At 40.1% G+C, this 22,413-nt stretch overlaps 1 protein-coding gene across 1 annotated transcript in view; it reads left to right on the top strand.

The window, feature by feature from the left end:
- ACOXL (acyl-CoA oxidase like) overlaps positions 1–22,413 on the top strand; it is a 110,965-nt gene that overhangs the window by 49,629 nt on the left and 38,923 nt on the right. Inside the window, exons 14-16 of the mRNA XM_089481531.1 lie at positions 5,229–5,338; positions 16,977–17,088; positions 20,236–20,323. Coding sequence (XP_089337657.1) covers positions 5,229–5,338; positions 16,977–17,088; positions 20,236–20,323 — 310 coding nt within the window. The remainder of the gene's footprint in view (positions 1–5,228; positions 5,339–16,976; positions 17,089–20,235; positions 20,324–22,413) is intronic.

The following is a 22,413-nucleotide window of genomic DNA, read 5'->3' as shown; positions in this document are numbered from 1 at the left end:
ACTATAACACAAAACCATCATTAGTGTTTATTTCAGTGTAGATGATGTTCTAGGTATTTTTCACAAAACTATACACTTTTTGGTGTGATACTACCAGTATTTTCAATTTGCCCTCTGTTTTCTCATTTTAAAATCTCATTCCAGTTTATTTTCTTCAGAGAAGCGTAACAATGCTTTGATTGTGTTTATTGTGTATTATTTTGGTAAAATGTCACTATTTTAGTTTTCTATTTTGTTATTGTTAGATTATACAACCTATACTGTTTAGTTTTATGTTGCTAAGTTTTTAGTAGTTGGGGGGAGCTGTTTTTTTGCATCATCCACTTTCTTTTGCCAATTGCAAAAGTCCCCATCTTTGAAAGAGTTCACGAGAAAAGTGCAAATGCAACGGTGCATACAGTGCTTTCTAGTATATCGGGTTTGTAGAAATGTGGCATGTGATGAGTTACCTTTCCCCTACGATAGGTGTAATTTAATTTAGCAGTGTCTTAAAATGGTAGTTTTAAAATTGGAATTAATGACGGGTTAAGTGTTAAAACCCTTGACCCTGCTGTAAACCTGTTAAATGAAATGAACTGGTCTCATAGAAGGGAAGGAAGTCTTCTACAGAACAATATGCTAAAATCTGAAATTCTACATGTGTTCTCTGGCGCCAACACAAACAATAGTAGCAAAGCATTAAGGAAAAAATATTTTTTCTAATTAGTAGGACAGTAAACTGTCCATAGGTTGATCCTGGGTGATTCATGATGATTCACTTCCTCAGACAGATGTCTAGACAGTAAGTAAAGAACAGCTAGACATTTGTCTAAATCTTGAAATATGATACAGCGTTGAGTGGATGTTCCTGCGTTCAGGACTGACATAAACCTGCATGAAAACTGTTTTTACTGTTGTCTCTTTATTTACATAATATTTTACAGAGTATTCTTGCCTTTGTGTTTATAGAATTTAGAGGCTAGACACAAAAGCCATGTTATTTGTTTGTAGGTATCTGGTAGGTTTATTCACAGAGATCATTAAAATTGCATTGGATCTATATATCAGAAAGATAAGTATGTGGTATCCATGTGGAATTAGGAGAATAAAAAAAAGCTCTGTTCTCTGGCCCCTAAGGGTTTAGGACTTGTACTGGTTACCATCACCTCCATGCCCTTAGGAAAATAAAAGTGAAAAGGATTGAATATGTGGGGCATCGGTGTCAAACAATATAGAAATATGATTCCATATAGGCATAACAGGGACTTCTCCCTGGGGAATAGGGCCCAAAGACAGCTTTTGACATATTGTGGAGCTGGACAGAATGTACCATGTATAACTAGGCTAATCGGTTCTGCGTTTCAGCTATACTCTGCTGCAGTGGGTCCCAATAGATCCCAAGCAATGGACAAGTCAAAAGCCGGGTCCAGTGTAGTGAATATATCTTTTTAGATTGTAATTTAATTATCTGCCATGGAATGAGCTGAGGGTTAGTGAGTAGACCACAGCCATTTGTAGAGTACATTCACGAATACAAGGATCAAATTATTCTGGTAGGTGCATAGTAGTGCAAATTAGAGATTAAAAATGACGCCTTAATAAATTCTGATATACACTATAGTAGAAAATGTAAAACAGCCCAAGGCAGCTTTGTGTACCATATCCCTGATAGAGTTGGCAGCTTTAAAGACATGCACAATGCTATGTTTTGAGTGTTTGCTTTATTTCTAGTGTCTAAGCTTGACCCCTCTGTTCATAATGTTTGGTGAGTGCAGGTTATTGAAGGTAATGCTCTTTAAACATGCAGTAGGTTTGTTTCAAGGAAATACACGGTTATATCCAACTACAACAAATAAGAATGTAAGAATTAAAGCTGTAGATAAAAGGAAATGCAATGTCATTTACACACACAGGCATAACTAGAAAACACAGGGCCCCCAGCCTCACAAGCAACATGTCCTACAGTGCCATCTTTTGCCCCTGACCAGCTGGTCTGTGCTATCTTTTGCCCCTAAACAGCTTGCATGTGCAGTCTTTGTCCCATACAGCTTGTCAGTACTCCAGACAGCCTATCTGTGCCATCTTTGCCACCAAACACTTACACATCCAACATGCAAACACACATACACTTACACATATACATTCATGTTAACATACACTTATACATATACGTTCGCACATGTAACATGCATTCATACATATTTACTCCCACTCACTAGCTGGCGCCCTCCCTCTCGCACCTCATTACCTCGCCCGCAGCTTTCTCTCTGGCGCTTGCACACTGTGCGAGCAGCCTCTCTGTTACTGCAAGTTCATGTAACGTGACCCCGCTGTGTTCCTGCCTTCCTAATCTATCCTTCGGTCCAGTTTAGTTTTGTCATACATTTCTCCTGATGTAAAGACTCAGACCGTAATCAGTCCAGGACAGGTATATGCTTATCCCATGAATGCTTAAATTCCCTCACTGTGTTAATCTTTAACACTTCTGCTTGGAAAACTGTTCCACTCATCCACCACCGTGGCGGTTGTTGTTGGACCCAGATTTTCAGTATTATCCTAAATCAGTGGCCAGGTTGCTCTTTAACCCCTTCGTGACCAGATACCACACTGTAATTATCTGACATTTTCTGTTATTCTTACCATAGTTTTGTCCAATTATGATTTCTCTTTTTCATTATTTAGTGTACAAACACAAATTATATATTGGGGTTTTTTTTGTATAGTTCAGCATTTGGTATAAAAAATATATTTTAAAAATAGAGAAAAAATTGTTTTCCTGTGTAAATTACCATTAAACTAGTTCAGTACTAGTTATTCATTTTTTTGGGTGAATAATAACTAGATAACAGAAAAAAAATAACTAGTGTTCCAATTTTGTATGGAAATTCCTGAAACGGTTATTGATGTAGAGACCTGGCACAGAGGGACAGGAAGGGCAGTAGACGTTTGAGTCTCTACAGACTTCCAGTTCCAAACTTTCAGGACAAAAGGGATTCCAAAAAAGAAATATGAACTAAATGTAATTCCAAAATCTAAGAAATATATATATTTTTTGTTCCTGTGGCAACTTTTTTTGTATAGTACATATGTGTTTTACACAGATGGCAACCATTTTGACCATGACTTTGGTTTATGGTATACCACATATAGCTGTAGTCTCTGGTCAACTAAATCTACTCCCCCAGATGCTTATTTTATTCAATAATGTGGCTTGCTGACTTCCCTTTGTAGGCACTGTTCTTTTGATGTGTATAGTAGATACGACATCCTTTCTGTCTTTATAACAAAGGGCCAGCAGTTCCTCATTGCGCACAGCTGTTATGGCGCTGCATAATTTTTTTTTTTACAGTAGCTGCTGGGGAAAGCATTTTTCGGTTTTACAAACAGTGCCACAGGTCGGGGTCTTAAAAATATATAAGTAAGGGAGTGATGGTATAATAATTACAAAAATGTTAATTTTTTTTCAAAATCACTTTTGTTGCTTTGTAAAACCATTGGTATGTTTCACTCTCGCTTTACATCTCTCCCAGGCTTTGTTTACTTAGTTCGAAAACAAAAAATCCTTCCCCTGCTGAGTCTGTAAGAGGACACATGCTCTTAAAGGAACAGGCCTAACCTTGTCTAATCATGAGAAATCTGCCTGCGACAAAATACCTCCCAGCCCTGTTAAACAGCGAGGCTGCATTTTCAGGGCTAGGGATATGTTGTCACCCGACAGATTTTCGAGGATGTTTTAAAGATATTATATATATAATATATTATACAACCAAGCTAAATCCAATGAAATATTAGTACTTGTTCTCTCAAAAGTTATTTTAGTACCGGAGGCAACAGAGTATATCACTCCTGTTCACTAAGTCGGGAGTTTGCAGTTGAGCTAACTCCTTCATAACATTATGGATTAGCAAGAGCCAACTCCTGGGAGCTTCTCCTGCTCAAAATGTATCATGAGATGACTTTAAAAATGAATCTTACATTAAGCATGGATTATTGAAGGTCAGCTAAGCACTACTGGCTGGGTTCCAGATTTAAAGTGAATACAAAGCTTGACAATCAAAGCAAATACCCTTAAGTATTCAGAAGATTTCATGATTATTTATTAGGTGATGAGTCAAGATTATATGTATTAGGCCTAGCTGCTATCCTATTTACCGTATGGTATAGTTCTCAAATTTTCCAGTCCAGTTCTCACACGTTTAGTGTATTTCCTATACACTTTTGATGTTATTTGTAATTGCGTTATTCCTTCTTAATTGATGGAAGTAGACAACTAATAGTATATGACAAAGTGCAGAGCAGTTTTTTTATATGAATATTTATATTTAGAGACATTAAAAGTTTTTAGCGTTATTCAGAACTAGCCTTCCTTGTATCAAAGACATTAGTGAAGTTTGCCTATTTCCAGGGCACATGGACCTAAGACTAACAAAATCATAAAAGAATAAAGGGTGACACGGAGTTAAAATGAGATTTAAATAGGTAAATATATACAAGTTAAATTGTAGGAGTGAAGAGTATTTAAAAGAGAAGAAATGAAAGGACAAGAGGTCATAGTGTTTCCTGTTATTCCATTTCCCCCTCATCCCATCGCTACAAATGCTGCAAAGTCCAGCCAGGTTCCTCCAAACAGGGGCAGTAACTTGATAATGTGGAACGATATTAATGCAAATTCTTAAAATAAAAAGTTCTAATAAAAGGAACGGCTGCTCCTCTGTATATGATTGATTTCTAATTGATTATTGTAGTTTGTAAACACCATTGCATAGCTTTGCTTAGTGTACTGAGCTGTAAATTTAGGAGTTTAGAAAGTGAGAGATCCGAGGGGTGAATTGATCACTGCCATCAGTGCTACTGCTCTGTAGTCAGACCCATTATGTATAATCAGGGAAAAGAAAATGTCGGTGCGCCGAGCTAGTCACAGGCTCAAATAATACAAATGTATAATACGAGGCCTACCAAACAGGTGTAAGCATGCTGCAAAAACAGTGTATTGGCTGTACAATGTATACAAAAAACAGGAACTGTCTCTCAATAGGGTGAGATCCTACTCTCACCTCCTACATAGTGGGCACACAAAGCAGTTTTATACTGCTACCAAAACCTTATTAATGTGTTGGGGGAGGTGCAATTAAACCTCCTCCCTATTAACCCCTGGACAGTATTATGTATAATGTAGAGCCTTTTTCCTGTATGTGTGCCTTTGGGCTGTGTGCTAATGTTCTGTTCTATTGTTTGTATTCTGTGAACAGGTTGTGGTACGCGAGCTTCTGGCTCAGTATACCAGACAATATGAGGAAAGCCCTGTCTTTGGTCTTTTTAGAAACTGGACAAGTTCTTTTGGGGACAAACTACGAACAAGGTATATATATTGTATCTTAAATTACCAGTAATTACCAGGGATATGCAAGGGGCTATATTCTATACCTGTCTAAATATTAATTGATGTTCACTGTGTTGAAAAAAGCTTGGTATGCAATTCTGTCTAAAACTGATTTGTATTTGTTAAATCTAGATCATAATAAAAAAAACTTTCATATAAATCAGTTGGAAATGATCTCACCCTAGTGATTGAGTGGGGTGTGCAGAATATTAGCATGTTTTTAACTCTTAACAACCCTATACACATACTGTTACATAAAAAGGGTGAAGAGGAACCTTTGGGCATAATAGTATTATTCTTATTATCTTTAATTTACATAGTGCCAAATAATTACGCAGCACTTCTTACAGTACATCCATTCAAAGGATATGGAAACTGTAAACTAGAACTGACAGGCTAAAATAAACTGGTACATTAGATAAAGAGGGTCCTGCATGCGAGTTTACAATCTTTTACACATCCAGCTTTTTTTCGATACATAATGTAGTATGAATGCCTGGCTCCCTGCCAGCACTGGTATGCCTTCACTGTGTGAATGCCTGATGATGTGATCAGACTTTTCCTTCCAGTAGGTGTCACTGCTGAACCTGCCGGAAGGACTGAGTAAAGAATCAGAAGGATCTGTCCATGGCCTGTTGGGGTCTCTAATCCCTCCCTTGCAGCCTGATCACAAACATTGCTATCAACAATGCAGGGCTATGGAGGGACACAAAAATAATAAAATTTTAAAAATTGTTTCCCAATACCTTGTACCCTACCACTAAAAGCAGGAAAATAAAACAACCTTTCTACCCCAAACCCAGAAGTATACAAAAAACATACTAAATATAGTGCTTTGTAGGGTGATATAATCAGGGAGTGTTGATAAGCATAAATTGGGTTATTGTTTATCAATGACATCTACTCTGTAGACAAATATAAATTTTCACAAAGTCTGCTGCCTCAGTTTAGATGATGGCAATTTACATATTCTCCAGAATGTTATGAAGAGTGATCAGATGAATTGCAATCAGTTGCAAAGTCCCTCTTTGCCATGAAAATCAACCAGCTGACATCACGTCAGTGATTCTCTCGGTAACACAGGTAAGAGTGTTGACGTGGACAAGGCTGGAGATCACTCTGTTATACTGATTGAGTTAGAATAACAGACTGGAAGCTTTAAAAGTAGAGTGGTGCTTGAAATCATTGTTCTTCCTCTGTTAACCATGGTTACCTGCAAGGAAACATGACCTGTCATCATTGCATTGCACAAAAAGGCCTTCACAGGCAAGGATATTGCTGCTAGTAAGACTGCACCTAAATCAACCATTTATCGGCTCATCAAGAACTCTTCAAAGAGAGAGATTCTCGATTATTGTAAAGAACGCATGAGACCTCCCAAGATGGTCCAGCAAGCACAATGACCGTCTCCTAAAGTTGATTTAACTGCGGGATCGGGGTGCCACCAGTGCAGAGCTTGCTCAGTAATGGCAGCAGGGAGGTGTGAGTGCATCTACACACACAGTAAGGCAAAGACTTTTGGAGGTTGGCCTGGTGTCAATAAGGGCAACAAAGTCTGTCCAGGAAAAACATCAGGGACAGACTGATATTCTGCAAAAGGTACAGGGATTGGCCTGCTGAGGACTGGGGTAAAGTCATTTTCTCTGATGAATCCCCTTTCCAAGTGTCATGCCAACAGTAAAGCATTCTGAGACCATGTGAGGTTGCTTCTCAGCAAAGTGGGTGGGTCCAGAACACAGCCATGAATAAAGAATGGTACCAACACATGCTTCAAGTGCAACTTCTCCCAACCATCCAAGAACAGTTTGGTGATAATGCCTTTTCCAGCATCAAGGAGCACCTATAAGGGAGAGATAATGAGGAGAAGTAAGAAAGGAGTAGAAGCAATATGGGGGCTGGGAAAATCCTTTGGATTTAACATTGGGTGCTGGCCAAGTCTTTTGAGTGTGACTTGGGTGCTGACCAAGTCTTTTGAGTATGACTTGTGTTGTGAATTATGAGAGTGAATTATGTTGTACCACTGTCAGTTTCAAAATCTGAATCTGAAATTTCTTTTACTTTTGTTTACTCTGCAGTTCTAATATCACAAACTTCCTTGTTATTTATCTATCTGCTTTCCTTAAAATAACCATCTGAAACATATTAAATTAAATAGCTTGTTACAAACTACAAAGTTGAAGGGAGTTTTTACCAATTGTAAAAATTGACTTATTTGGGCTTCATGACATGAATCTTTAAATCTTTACTTAGAGTAAAAATCCTCTTTAGTTAAATTAATGGCATTTGTAACACCCTTGGTTTACGAAGAGTACGGATTGTCAGCATGGTGACACCATGTTGTCAGTTAGGTTCCTTTTACTAGAAACCTGCCATGGATAGCAGCTGAAGGACCTCTAACCCAGCTAGAGACTGACATGGGCTTTCCGTACACAATAGACTTTAGTGTGCATGAGACATCACCGGGCAAGCAGCAAAACTTAGCCAATGAGAGCCAAAGCAGAGTGACCTTGTACCTTTTACTATAAAAACCACAGATTTCACAGATGTGAAATCTCTGAAGAAACACCAGACCACCCACTACCTCACCTAGTGCTGTCACATTTAGGATTTTTACCAAATACCCAATCAGAAGCAATTCAATCTCTTCCAGGTGCATTTGAGCACTGGCACTGTGTGCAAACTTTGTAGCATGCTGAGATGTGGCCTTTCACGAATGGCACCTTTTTGATTTCACTTTCCACCTACTGCGTCCCTGGATCATTAGCAGACCTAAGCAGTCTCAGACAATTAACCCCTCCATTACCAGAGATGAGCAGTCCCAGATAATTAACCCCTTCCATTACCAGACATGAGCAGTCGCATGTTCAACATAGTGAGGGCACCTCCAGCCCTCTCTAATTAGTACTGCCAGGCCCTTACATCTGTAACGGTTGTACCCCTTTGATGGCAACCCTGCAACTCTTTAATGGAAATAGTAATTTATTACAGCATAAAGCAGGCAACGTTTTGACCCTCAAGGACCTTTTATCAAGCTGTGTGTTTGTTTTTTTTGCAGTAGATATATCTACTTTGAGGTCTTATGCAAGTTACTTTGGTCATACTGCTATGATTACTTGTAGCAGAATAAGAAAAACATGCAAACGCTGTAATGTAAAAGTATGGCTATTCTAGTATTACATAATAACAAATCAAGAACATCAGTCGAGAGACCAATAACCACTGAAAGTGATTACATATTGTTGAAGTAGTGAAAAACTGAAACTGTCATAACATGCATGAGCTCACCCGATTATTGCTATAAACAAGCAGAAAACATAGCTGCATCGAGCAGACTGTATCGAAGAGAGGAAAATATAATTTAACATACAAAGCTTCGTGAGGTGCATTTTACCTTTAAATAAAAACACAAATGCATGTGTATTGTGAAACATACATGTATGTGGATCTCATCTGATTTCTTAAGTATAGTTTTTAGGTTTATATAATATATAAAATGTTTCTGAAACATCTACCTACAACGCTTAGAATGACAAAGAGCAAACTAGTCTATTTACGGGATGCCAGGCAGCAGAGCACGGGAGGCACAGCACTCAAGCGTCAGGAAGCATAGGAGAGAGAGAGGGGCCCGAGCAGTCGCTAATGAAATCCTTTTCAGCTACCATGCAGCACCCCTCTCTCCTCCGCTCCCTGCTACCACCCACCTCGGCGCTGCCATGACTTTGGTGGTGGGAGAGCAAGGCCGCTGCCTCGTGGTGCCGGTGCTTTGGGAAAGGTAGTAAGAATATTGAACTAAAGAGAAAAAATATAAGGGAGAGATAATGAGGAAAAGTAAGAAAGGAGTAGATGCAATATGGGGGCTGGGCAAATCCTTTGGATTTAACTTGGGTGCAAAGCAAATCCTTTGGATTTAACATTGGGTGCTGGCCAAGTCTTTTGAGTTTGACTTGGGTGCTGGCCAAGTCTTTTGAGTTTGACTTGGGTGCTGGCCAAGTCTTTTGAGTGTGACTTGTGTTGTGAATTATGAGTTTGAATTACGTTGTACCACCGTCAGTTTCAAAATCTGAATCTGAAATTTCTTTTACTTTTTTTTTTACTCTGCAGTTCTAATATCACAAACTTCCTTGTTATTTATCTACCTACTTTCCTTAAAATAACCTCTGTATAAATATATAGCGGGGGCACAATTTTCTGTTCTAAAAGGAGATAGCTACAGATTTGACAGCTTTGCCCCTTTATTTCAACAGCTTCTTTAAACTCAGAGCACCGAATGTCACTGACACATTAAGTGTATTGCTGTTTAGGGAGCAAATATGTCACTGATGACCTGTTTGGGCCAAAAATGACACTGGCAAGCAGTTTGGAGGTAAATATGGCACTGGAAAGGTGTTTGGTGAGAAAGATTGCACGGACCAACTGTTTGGGGTCAAAGCTGGCATTGTGGGAAGCGAATCACATGGTGAAGTCGAGGGAGGGCCCAAAGTAGTGGAGTGGGTGTCATAGAAAATAGGTGTGGTTAGAGGGGTTATATTTGTTAAGGGGAGGGGTTAGCACTATTACCACACCCACCTGGGAGGCACCAAAAGATTTTTTTGAAGTGAGGCATCGGTGACCTTAGGCTTGGCCCTGCCAGGCATGATCAAAAATACACTACTTCCTCAACTTAACTTCACTGGGTTTTTTCTCCTCAATGTTCAGTAATGCTTTGTGAATAATAAACAGAAATTTACCAACGAGATACTGTTGAATGCAGAATGTTGATTATTAGTGGATACAATTACAAATGCAGCATTGGATCTGAGATGTCTTGGCTGTGCCTTTGAACTTGGGTGACCACACCAGTCATTATTTTTTTTACCGCGTATACATTCTATGTACTTCAGACAAAAGCCTACAATAAACATAGATCATGCTGGAATTATTTATTTTTATTTTAAATATCTAAAAAATTGTATGGTATGTTAAAAAATTGATTTTTAGTGTGTTATTGGGGGGGGGTTATGTTAATACTGTGAGGAACTTACATTTAACTTAAAAAGCACTAAAAGCGTCCTCATGGGAAATCTGGCCAAATTTATGTAGCATCACATCCACTTTTCATGTATCTCTTCAGACTTTGTAGCAAATTTCAGTAATAGTTTTGCTTTACCTAAAGGAATGCCTAAAATGCATTGACGTTCATGCAAAATCTACGCCAATATGTATTAAAAATAAAAGCACAATTTTAGATACTAGACTGTTCATTTAAAAATAATGTTTAAAACTGAGCTTAAATAAAAATGTTTGGAGGTATTTTTATACTGCAAATTGTTCTCAATATACCCAATTCATCTGTTTTGCAGTAAAAAGCATTGTGCTTTACAAATTCACTTGCACACCGCAGGTGAAAATGCAGAATATGGTATATAAATTTCCCTTCTGTTAAAATGAGGAAACAAGCCAATGTTGAATACCTGAAAGTATTATGATTCATAGTCACGGGATTGAAAGTAAGGAAATGAGCAATTACAGTGATGAGAGATTCAAATGAAAAGCAGTCAGCCATATCTCGGTGCTGTGAACCATTGTCCAAAGCAGCATAACTACCTCGTTTACTGTACCCCTAATACTATATTATTCCTTTGGATTTTTACATCTGAAGTACATTATTTTATATTTATGAATTTATGGTACTTATTATATACAATACAAATTTGTTTAAGCTGCATGAACGCTCCATGAGATGTAGACAAAGAGGATCGTGTGGCATTTTTTATAGTGCTGTAACAGGCACAAGTGCCACAAGCTAAGAGTTCTAGATTCACACATATAGTGTGTAGTGAGGTTAAATACGCATCATACTGCAGAATTGGGGATGGAGTCATTGCAACAAAATTGTTGTTCAACAGAATGATGCATTTACGGTATATATATGTGTATTTGTTAATGTGGGCCTTCAACTTTTTAATACGTAGGTTTAGAACTTAACTGAGAAAAGTCAGAATTCAATGTAGCCTCAGTTTATTAATGACCTACGTACTGGTTTGTTCCAGCATCCCAAATCAGTTATCTTATTGAGTATGACATGAACATAATCCGTCATCAGCTCCATTTAAGCCGTAGTGGATATAAGGTTCTCTATAATTTTCTCTTGCATTGCTAGGTGACAGAGAATGTTCCTTGGCTCTGTTCCATCACATAGAATCTTATGTTCCACCTTTTAACATAAGGTGATTCTGCTATCACAGAGGAAGTACCCTTTATGACTGTGTGCCAAATATCTGCTTTGTTCCTAACGCTGATTTATTACCTGAAATGTCCTTATCTGAACTGCTATGAGACTAGGCAGTCTTGTCTTGGCCACTGAAAGTATTTTGTGTGATTCCTATATCTTCTGTTGTGTCCTTTAATGTACTCTGGGAAATGCAGTAAAGTCAACCTCTAAGGCAGTGGTTTTCAACCTTCCTAATGCCGCGACCCTTTAATACAGTTCCTCATGTTGTGGTGACCCCCAACCAGGCCCGGACTGGCCATCGGGCACACCGGGCGTTTGCCCGGTGGGCCGGGCCGCATTGACTTAGGGGCTGATGGAGCTGCAGCTCCAGGCCCCTACCCTACCTACGGCCGCATTAACGCGGCCGCACAGGGTTTAAATTAAAACATCGGGGTTTTTTTAACTTTATTTAACATCCTCCATGTTAAATAAAGTTTTTTTTTAACTTTATTTAACATGGAGGATGTTAAATAAAGTTGAAAAAACCCCCCGATGTTTTAATTTAAACCCTGTGCGGCCGCAAACCCCTAAGGCCGGCCTGGTGGGGGCTTCCCGGCCCCTTAGAGCAGGACCGGCCTTTGGGGTTCAACCCGGCTTAAAATCACTCAAGGGAGCCGGAGGTCTGCTAAAGACCTCCGATACCGCTCCCTTGTGATCCGCGCGGCAAGAGCTGCTGTGCGCCGGGGTTTGTTGTTAGATCCCGGCGCACAACACTGAAGCCGCGCCCACCGCTGTCCGTGCCCTCTGAACCGGAAGAAGACAGAGAAGACAGAAGAACTGAAGAAGAGGAGCGAAGAGGAGGAAAAGGAGCTGTAAAGAGAAAAGAGGAAAGGTAGGAAAATATTCAGTGAGAGTGGATTAGTATATATGTGTGGATTGGTATATATATGTGGATTGGTATATACGTGTGGATTGGTATATACGTGTGGATTGGTATATACGTGTGGATTGGTATATACGTGTGGATTGGTATATACGTGTGGATTGGTATATACGTGTGGATTGGTATATAGGTGTGGATTGGTAAGTGTGTGAGAGTGATGGGTGTTATGCTGTACCATTTCCAATGTCTTTTTCATGATCTAATTATGCTCTAAAAGTACATCATAACTCCCATCACTCTATACTGTTCCATACAGTGGCAGAGCTGGGAGGCAGAGGCCCTGCACCCTCACCGCAGGACTCCTGAAAGGTAAGTGAACTTCAAAGAGGGAGAGGGTAGATAGTTAGGAGGGGGTAGATAGGGAGAAGGGCGTGAGACGGGGGAAAGGGGGTGGATAGGGGGAAAGGGGGTAGATAGGGGAGAAGGGAGTGAGAAGGGGTAGATGGGGCAGAAGGGAGTGAGAAGGGGTAGATAGGGCAATCATACTCCTATCATGCCAAGTCTGCGAGTACATCCTGGAATCTGGGTATGCCTGGGCATGATAGGAATGTGATTGCTGTTAACAATCATATATATATACATATAATATTGTTTTTTAATTGTTTTGTCCTATTTTGGTGTGTTACTTACTTTAAATAAAAGGGGTTTTTTTATGGTGTGGGGAGGTCATATTCGGTTTCGGACAGGTAAATGCTGCATTTTCGGTTTCAGTCCAGAATTCGTTTCGGTGCATCCCTACTACTAAGTGGTAGGCCTACACCACAACAATGTTTGGCGTAGTATATAGTGATTGGGGTTATGCTGCACTATTGTCAATGTCTGGCTCAATGTATAGTGATAGGGATTACGCTGTACCACTGTCAATGTGTGCCTCAGTATATAGTGATAGGTGTTATGCTGTACCACCGTCATTGTCTGCCTCAGTATATAGTGGTAGGTGTTATGCTGTACCACCGTCAATTTCTGCCTCAGTATATAGTGATAAGTATTATGCTGTACCACCGTCAATGTCTGCCTCAGTATATAATGATAACAGTGAGAAGAGGCAGAGGTGGTAGATAGTGATACAGGGGGATAGATAGTGAGAAAGGGGAGTTTTGTTACAAGTTTTTATTCCTTTCTTTTTTTGGGATGGGGGGGCACCAGAGGAGTAGTCCGCACAGGGCGCCAGAACACCTAAGGCCGGCTCTGCCTTAGAGTGGCGGACCCGGTTGCAGTTGCGGCGGGCTTAAGGGGCTCTGCCTTAATGCGGCCATATAGGCCCAGTCAGTCCGGTCCTGACTGGGCCTATTTTAAGGTAGGAGCCTGGAGCTGCAGCTCCATCAGCCCCTAAGTCAATCCTGCCCTGCCACAGGCGCGGTCTCAGTTGCTGCTTGCTCTGGCAACAAGGTAAATAGGGTGAGGGAAGGGGCTGCAGTGAGAAGGGGCAGAGGGGGGTTAGGTAGTGAGAAAGGGGGAGAGGGGATAGATAGAGGCGGTACATATTGAGAAGTGGGGAAGGGGGTTACATAGTGAAAAGGGGGAACATAGTGAGAAGGGGCAGATAAGATGATGAGAGGGGGTAGTGTGAATGCGTATGAGAATGAATGAATAAATGTGTGGATGAATTGTGTGAATGCGTATGACAATTAATGAATTCATGTGTGGATGAATTGCTTGAATGATTTGTGAGACTGCATTAATGAATGTGTTAATGATTTGTGTGAATGATTAAATGCAAAGATGGTACATGAAGGGTGGGCTTTAACAATAAATAAATAAATAAATATGGGCTGCTCAGGCTTAAATGCCCGGGCCTATTTTTTGTCCCAGTCCGGGCCTGCCCCCAACCATAAAATTATGTGATTTATATATTGTGAAATATGTGTTTTCCGATGGTCTTAAGCGACCCCTGTGAAAGGGTCGTTCAACCCCCAAAGGGGTCGCGACCCACAGTTTGAGAACCGCTGCTCTAAGGGAATTGATACAAATCTGGCCATTGTGCAAGTTCTTCTTACATGTGGCATCATTCTTGTTAAGGGGTATTGCTAGGTCTCCAAAAAACCCGGGGCCAGAGCCCACAGCAGATGTTATGGTAGTGGAGTCTGCTTTGGGAGATGTGCAAATATATACACACATACAAACATTAGTGCAACATTTCTAAATTCAATTTCCAGCAACCTCTTTTAAATATGAAACCAAGTCTATTTGCTTTAAACATCCCATTTTAACTTTAAAAGGACTTACCCAAGCACCAGGATTGCACTCACAGGATTTCCCAGATTGCATCCACAGGATTTACCCCGCACACCAAATTGCACCTACAGTGGTCTCAGGCAGGGCCGGCCCAAGGCAAAATGCCGCCTGGGGCGAATTTTAAAATGCCCCCCCCCTTTTTTACCCTTCCTCTCCCTCCGTCTCTGCCACCCCCCCCATTATATACCCCCCCCCATATTATCTACCCTTTCTCCCCCCCCTTGTACTTACCTTTCAGCAGTCCTGCGGCGAATCTCCCTGTTCAGTCTCGGTAACGGCTTGTAATGCTGTGCGCCGGAAATCTTCCGGCACTCAGCATTACAAGCCGGCACCGAGACCGAACAGGAAGACTCGCCGCAGAGGAGAGAGAGAGGGGCGCCGAGCGGGTACTGACAGCTTGGTAAGCGAAAACCACTCGGCGCCCCTTTCTCTCTCTTTCGCTTTAGAAAGAAAGAAAGAAAAAAAAAGGGCTTGGGGCAGCGAAGTGCCGCCCCTTCAAAAGTGCCGCCTGGAGCGGCTTCCCCACTCGGCTCCATTGTCGGGCCGGCCCTGGTCTCAGGTCTGCTCTTGATCCTCCCCTTCTCATTATCGCTTACATTTCTTTTTATCCCAGCTCTCCCTTTGCTCTTTATGTCTCCTGCACTTTCCCTCTATCTCTCGCATTTCTCTTTTATCTTCCCCCTTTTCTTTCTCTCTTCTTTCTCTTTACCTCCCTTCTCATTATCCCTCCTCCTCTTTTTCTCTTCTTTCAATCTCGTTCCTTTCTGTTTCTCTTCCCTTTCTTTTTACCTCTATTTGTTCTCTATTTTACCACCTTTCTCTTTATCTATCATCCTCATTCTCTCACCTTTTTTCTATTTCCTCCCTTTCTGTATATCTCCTTTTTATCTTTCCTCTTTATTGCTCCCTCTCCTTTCTCCCTACATTTTCTCCCTCCCTTTCCCTTTTCTCCCCTCCCTTTCCCCTTTCTCCCTCCCCGTTCCCTTTTCTCCCTCCCCGTTCCTTTTATCCCCTTTTCTCATTATATCTCCTCTTATTATTTATCTGATCTCTTCCATTTCTCTTTATCTCTCCTCCGATTTTACTTTTTTCTCCCTATCCTCCCCACTCCTCATCATCGCTCCCCTTCTCGCCTTGTTGCTGCGAGCAGCCTCACTTTAGCACATGTGGGGTCACATAACCTTGCATTACTTGACCCTGCTCTGTTCCTGCCTCTGTGGGTCAGTCGAACCGACCCTTTGTGAACAATTTTTGGACCGCCCTGGGAGGCCCCTCCCCCAGTGAGGGTCACACAGGGCATACCTCCCCCCGGAGCGCTGGGATATGGTGTCTTAATACTGCACTCAGCATTAATTTAGGAGCAGTTAGAGGGTGATCTATGATCTACCCTTAATGCCCATAGCCGTGAATGGAGACTATGAGGCTAAAGCTTTTATTATTTTTTTAATAGAATTACTGGTTAAAGGAGAAGTCATGCCATCACATATTTTAGCATAACTAAAGTCACCTTTTTGTTTGTGTGTTTTGTTTATCAATTAGTATTATTTTTTTGGAGATATCTAGTTTAAAAATTGGCTTGCCCGTAACTAACGTCGACAGAAGCCGTTAGGTGGCAGAGAGGCAACATTATTCAACCAATCTCCTATCCTGAAATTATCTCTATTTTCCTCCCTGATCCTTCCTGAACCACTTAAGAATAAATAGTGACTTCATGGGGAGAAAGAGGGAAGCATGCAGATCCCTCAATCAGGACATTATGATACATATTCTCTTATATATTTATATAAATATGTTTAAGAGACTGCCCCATACACAACAAACTATGATGCACTATGTGTTCTGACACCTTTCTATCAGAACCAGGATGAACTTTTTCAGCCAACCTTCGCTCCCTGCGTGCATCTATGAGCATTGGCTGCCCATGACCCTGTCATCGGTTCACTGATTTTCCTTCCTTGGACTACTTTTTCATAGGTACTGACCACTGCTTCTAACACATCAACTTTGAGGACAGATTGTTTACTTGCTGCCTAATATATCCCACCCACTGACAGGTGCCACGATAACAAGATTATTCACTTCACCTGTCAGTGGCCGTAATGTTATGACTGATCGGTGTATGTTTAAAGTATGTTAATAGAACATTATGTATGCCTTCTTAATTAAAAAAAAATATATTTTTGTCACAGGTCAGCTTCCAGCTATTTAAAATGTATTTTATTTTACTAATGATATTCCTTTTTTTGCAGCTTTCTGGCATTCAGCTCGGACAAAATTAGTAGCTTGACTTTTCTTTTAAAAGCTGTTAATTTTCGGGAAAGAGTACTACAGCGTGGGTTGGCAGCCAGACTCTACCGCAAGGTAATGTGTTCACTGATATATTTACGTAATAGGTTTGCTTAAAGCTTCATAATTGCATTGTAAAATTTGCCAAACTATTTAAGAAACATTTAATCATTTAATGATAAACCATAATGGCATATTTATAGTTGCCATTGCTGAAAGCCGACATCCACTGGATCCACATCCTAGAGATACAGGCCTGCTGGGAGAACCTTAGTACCTTCTATGTACTCCAAATAGCCCTGTTTAAGTAAAACGGAAATCCAACAGAAAATGTGGCCAGGGACAGTCTATCAGTACCTCTGCATCAGGATCTAGCATAGGGTTTGTGTTGCCTGTTTGTAGTGTTTCTTCTGTGTCTCCCCCAATAACTAACACACACTTAAAGTTGGATTAAGGAGCTAGGAGCCCAGGACACTTATACACTCTTTTCTTGTGCCCAACTGTTTTTTTCTATCTCAACATGAATAAATCATAAAATAAAAACAAAAAACTCTTTATTATATTCCTTTATGATGTCACACCCTGTTCACATTAAGCATTGGCATAGCATTATGTCACCTAATCTAAAATAGGCAGAGCACATGTGTAGTCAATGACTTGACCACTCTGTTGTGACATTATATTACATATACCACACAGCACAGAGGTAGAAAAACACTTCCTTGTGCAGCCTTCTAAACAACAGGATACAAGCACTTGTACAACCTCTGAGTAGGCACATAAGCCCATATAGCATGGAGGGAAGGGCAGTAAAGGAAGGGAAGACACTGGAGGCTAAACAGCAATCAGAGCACACTCTGTGATCACCCCCCCCAATCTTCCTGCTTGGAGGACTGCTTGGATAAGGATGTGTTTGTTGAGTCAGGATGAGCTGTCGAAGTAGTTTAGATGGCTTAGACAGGATGCTGGCTGAGAGTGTTATGAGAAAAGGTTGTGTGCTTCTCGAAAGGGGAGGGATTTCAGAGACCTTTCTATTTCCATATGAAAATCTGACAGAACGGGTACTTGAATTCCAGAGGGGTACACCAAGGGGGAAATCCTGGATGCCGGCGTGGGAAGAGGTAACGATGGTAGAAGAGAGACCAAGGTCGTGAGATGAATGAAGTAGGCGTTTAGGTGTGGATAGGATGCTATCCCATGCTATGAGATATAAGGTGGTGCATGGTTGTTAAGGACTCTGTAGGACAGGAGTTTGTGTTATTGCTTCTGCTCTACTTTGATTGTGTTTATCTGTTTTTTGACCCGGTTTGCTTGACCTCGCTCCTTGGTTCCTGATTCGGCTGTCTTTCGTGCTCTTCTGGTCCCGACCTGACCAGTTGTTTTGCTTCTCTAATCCCGACCTGACTTGCTGACTACGCCTCTGCTCTTTCGAGCGTTGTCTAACACGCTAATACTGTACCCTCACACACAAACACCATGCAAAAACACACTCTCCAACACCATACACTAATGCACACACTCACTCTAACACCATACACTTACATACACATTTTCACACTATACGTTAACACAAACAATGCTCCACGTCTCTTACTATCCCTCCCTCTCTCTCTCTTCCATCTGTCGTGCAGCATACATTTCTTAACCTCCATTTTTCCTTGTGCAGAGCCCTTATTTTAGTGCTAATACATCTGAGTTTTGTAATGTCACGTTATATGACCCCTCTGGCCACCTTAGTTTCCCGTGGTGCCTGGATGCCACGCACACACTTTAGCGTGCCCCTGACCTGCATTAAAAGCACTAGACCTGTCACTTCACCCGATTCCCCCGTTTCACAATTTGGGATAATAGTGTTTACAGATAAGCAATACTTAGAAGCTCATTTAGAATTGGTGTAAACCACCGGCTCTTAAAATGAGTGTGGTTGTTAATCATTTTTAATGTATAACTACTTTTTGGGTTTCCAGACATAAATAAAGCACATTGATTTATTAATTAAAAAATATTTTTTTATTAGCTTCTTCCACACTTTACAGTCCCTTTAGAAAAAAAAAGACTGTAGCAATCCAATACATTTATTCTACTGTTTGGATTAACACTAAAGAAATAAAATTACATTACATGCTTGTTTAAAAGATGCCATCCGTATTACGGTATATTTTTACACTAAACATTTGCATCTTAAGAAACTCCACTTGTTTTGAGGTACAACATTAGATCAAAGGTCTATGTTTATGGAAATTAAACAAAGCCTGATATCATCTGAAATCGTATTGTTTGCCAGTAATACGGTAGCTGTTTGAGGGAGATCAACTTAGGTCATTGTTTGTTTGTTATTCTGCAAATAACACACTGTGACAGATATTGTTGAAGTTAGTGTCAAGCCAGGGAAGAAAGAATTAGCCTTCCCATTGTAAAAATACAGCATTGCACTTCTGCGGTGTCTGATGCCAGTAAAGGAGGGATCAAGTATAAAGTAAAATTGTTGCGCAAAGCAGTACAAGTCAATTAGGATTAGTTGCCGTGGTGACTGCACTAGTAGTGATGAATACAGGGTAATAAAAAGTCTGGTTAAAAGAACTCCTTGTTGCGCTAGTTTGATTAGTACTCCTGTGCTCCTGTAGGGATTTCATTAATATGGGGTAGTTTTAGACCAACCAATATTATAGTACATTATAAGAGAAGATGATTGCTGACAATAAGCACCTTTGTTAGTTGGTGGTAGACGGGCCTAATGTGGACCATATTTAAGAAATGCTAACGTGCTGTCAATATCTTGATGACTAGTTATTACCAGTAAGAAAACATACACAGTTTGTTATTTCTATTTTAAGATTACATATAAAATCTGACTTTAGGTAATGTGTTATGTTAATATACTATGGTGTTCATAGTTGTCGTTTTACCTTTCACAAGACTACTAGACACAGTTCTGGCATTTACTGGACTGCCATTGGTTTCATTAAATAGTACATGGTAGCTATTACACTGTATTGTTCTTTAAAGAATGATGTAAAGTAATGTTTTTAACATTGCTGCACTTTTCTTAACAATTCCAAGTCTATCCAGTTTGAAACCAGTTGGTTTTTGTGGTATTCGGTTAGTCTGCGATTAACACTCTTCTTAAAGTTCTAACTGGAGAAAAAAAACCTCATCATGCAGCATTTCAAATTTTAGTGGTATTAGTTACTAATCTTGTGCATTTTCATTTTCTCATGTCAGGTAATGACCCAGAAGGAAGAGTTTTTCAGTGCCTGGAATTCATGCCTCCACCATGTTGTCACACTGGCCTTGGCTCACATCCACAGGGGTCAGTAGCTTCTGCATTTTACATGCCATCTGTCCAGCAGGTCACAGAGTTTGTTATTAAATAAGTGTGCAACACAGCCCTTTCTCAGTTCCTTACAATAAGATCAAAATTTTTCCATCCATCTTTTCCAAGGTTATAACCTCAAAGAAGGGGAATTTGAAAAATATTCCGTAAGCTTGACATTTTTGCCAGGAATACTTTGTTGGCATAAAAACCAAGAAAGCTTCTAAAGGCAGCGACCGGATGTCATTCTTGTTACCAATCTGTAGCTTTCTCCTCTTTCCTCTGTAACAGTCTTGTGCGCTCTATCTACGTTGCAGAAACCGCTTTATGGCAAACCCTAGTGTACCACCTCATATGAGATACATAGTTGGCTTCTAGGGTCCACTAGTATCACATACGTGGTTAGAACTGAAAGGTTTAAGTAGAGAAAACCCGCACAAACAGCAATGCACATAGGGGTTGATAGTCTGCATCTCTGGAGCTGGGGCTTCTTAAGGTAAATAGCCATTTGTTTTTCAATTACAGGTAAAAAAAAAATCTATATTAAAGTACTTACAACGTAATTATGCAATAATGAAAATTGATAATATCTTTAATCTGGTTACAAATTATATGCTTTAAATGGTATAGAAATGCTACAAAATGCTCATTTTATAGGATCTTCACTACAGGAAAATTGAAAGACACGCATGACTACTTGATCTGTGTATCACAACATACCCATACAATGTTTCAGTTGTATAACCATTTTTATCAATAGTGGTAATCTACATATATATAGCTGAAATCAATCAGGTCTACGGCAAATCGCCAACAACACCACAGGACAGATCTAAACAGTGCTCGAGGTAACCTAAGGACAAGAACAGTAATCGTTCAGGTTGAACTGACGGCCTTTCTTTGAAAACATCCATCAAATTCAGTAAATAGAAATCATCTATAAAACGTAGGGTTGGAATGCATATATAGAACAGGGCTTCAGTTTTCAGGTTATCCTCATATAAACAGGAGAGGATCTTTGATCATTTCAGTCAACGCTGTCAAAAAGCAATAAACACATTTTTCTCCCACCAGTATTCATGCAAGGAGGTCCTAAGGACACAAAGTGAAAGGTTTTCTGGTCATTTGTTTTTTCTGATTGTTATCTGCAACAATCGGCTAGGGAAGAAAATTTACTCTTTTGTATGCTTGTCAATTCCACTAGATATTCTTACTTCACAGTCTGACGCATAGACCACGAAGGAGGTGGTGCCAGTGACCTCCATGGCTGCTTTAGCTGTTGTGCCCTAAGGAGTCATGCCTGAGCCAGGGGTTACTGCAGCTTCTCCCAGCAGCCATGTTTCAAACTTCCATGCACTATACACCATTACTTTTATAACACACATCTAAAAGGTGATGAAGCAATTTAGAACAACTGAAACAACATTAAAATGAAGAACGGCGTGTTGTGCCTATAAATATAGCGGATGTGGTTTTCAGTATCATTTGTCCAATGTTCAATAGAACATAGTATGTCAAACACTGAACAGATTACAAATAATGCTTTCGTAAAAAAGATTTATTGAATATGTTAGCTATCTTTAAAAAACATATATTGCTGACCTATCATATCATTATGCTGGTTCAGACCAAACAAACGTAGACCTTACAGAACGTCTTAGACATTTGTGATAACTTGTAGTGGGCCAAACCATAGACCTTTTCTCCAGGTAGAATTATTGCTTGAAGGTTGAAATAATGTATTTGAAGAAGGGAGTTCTGCGCTCTTGCAAGCTTACACTATGTCTTTTTGTAAGAATATATCAAACGTAAACCAAAATTGAAACACACGCAGTAAATTTACCAAACAGGGGAGAAAGTGAAGCAGTTTGAGTAATCACACTTAGAAATAATCAACCTGCCCCGAGTAGCAGTTAACCTGGCTCATCGACAGCAGTTATGCCCCTTATTTTAGGGGTCTCCCTGTCAAGATTACACAAAGGACTAATACGAATGTAGGACAAAGAGCCAATTATTATTCCTGTTATTAAGACATTACTGGTAAATTCAGTCCATAGGAAGCAGAATAGCTCTGTAACCTTAACTGC

Source organism: Sceloporus occidentalis, unplaced genomic scaffold (assembly GCF_023333645.1).
Source record: "Sceloporus occidentalis isolate IW3139 unplaced genomic scaffold, rSceOcc1.0.p SCAF_15, whole genome shotgun sequence".
Taxonomy (NCBI): Eukaryota; Metazoa; Chordata; class Lepidosauria; order Squamata; family Phrynosomatidae; genus Sceloporus; species Sceloporus occidentalis.
The sequence above is the reverse complement of the archived record's forward strand: the minus strand, read 5'-3'. Positions and strand labels throughout refer to the sequence as shown.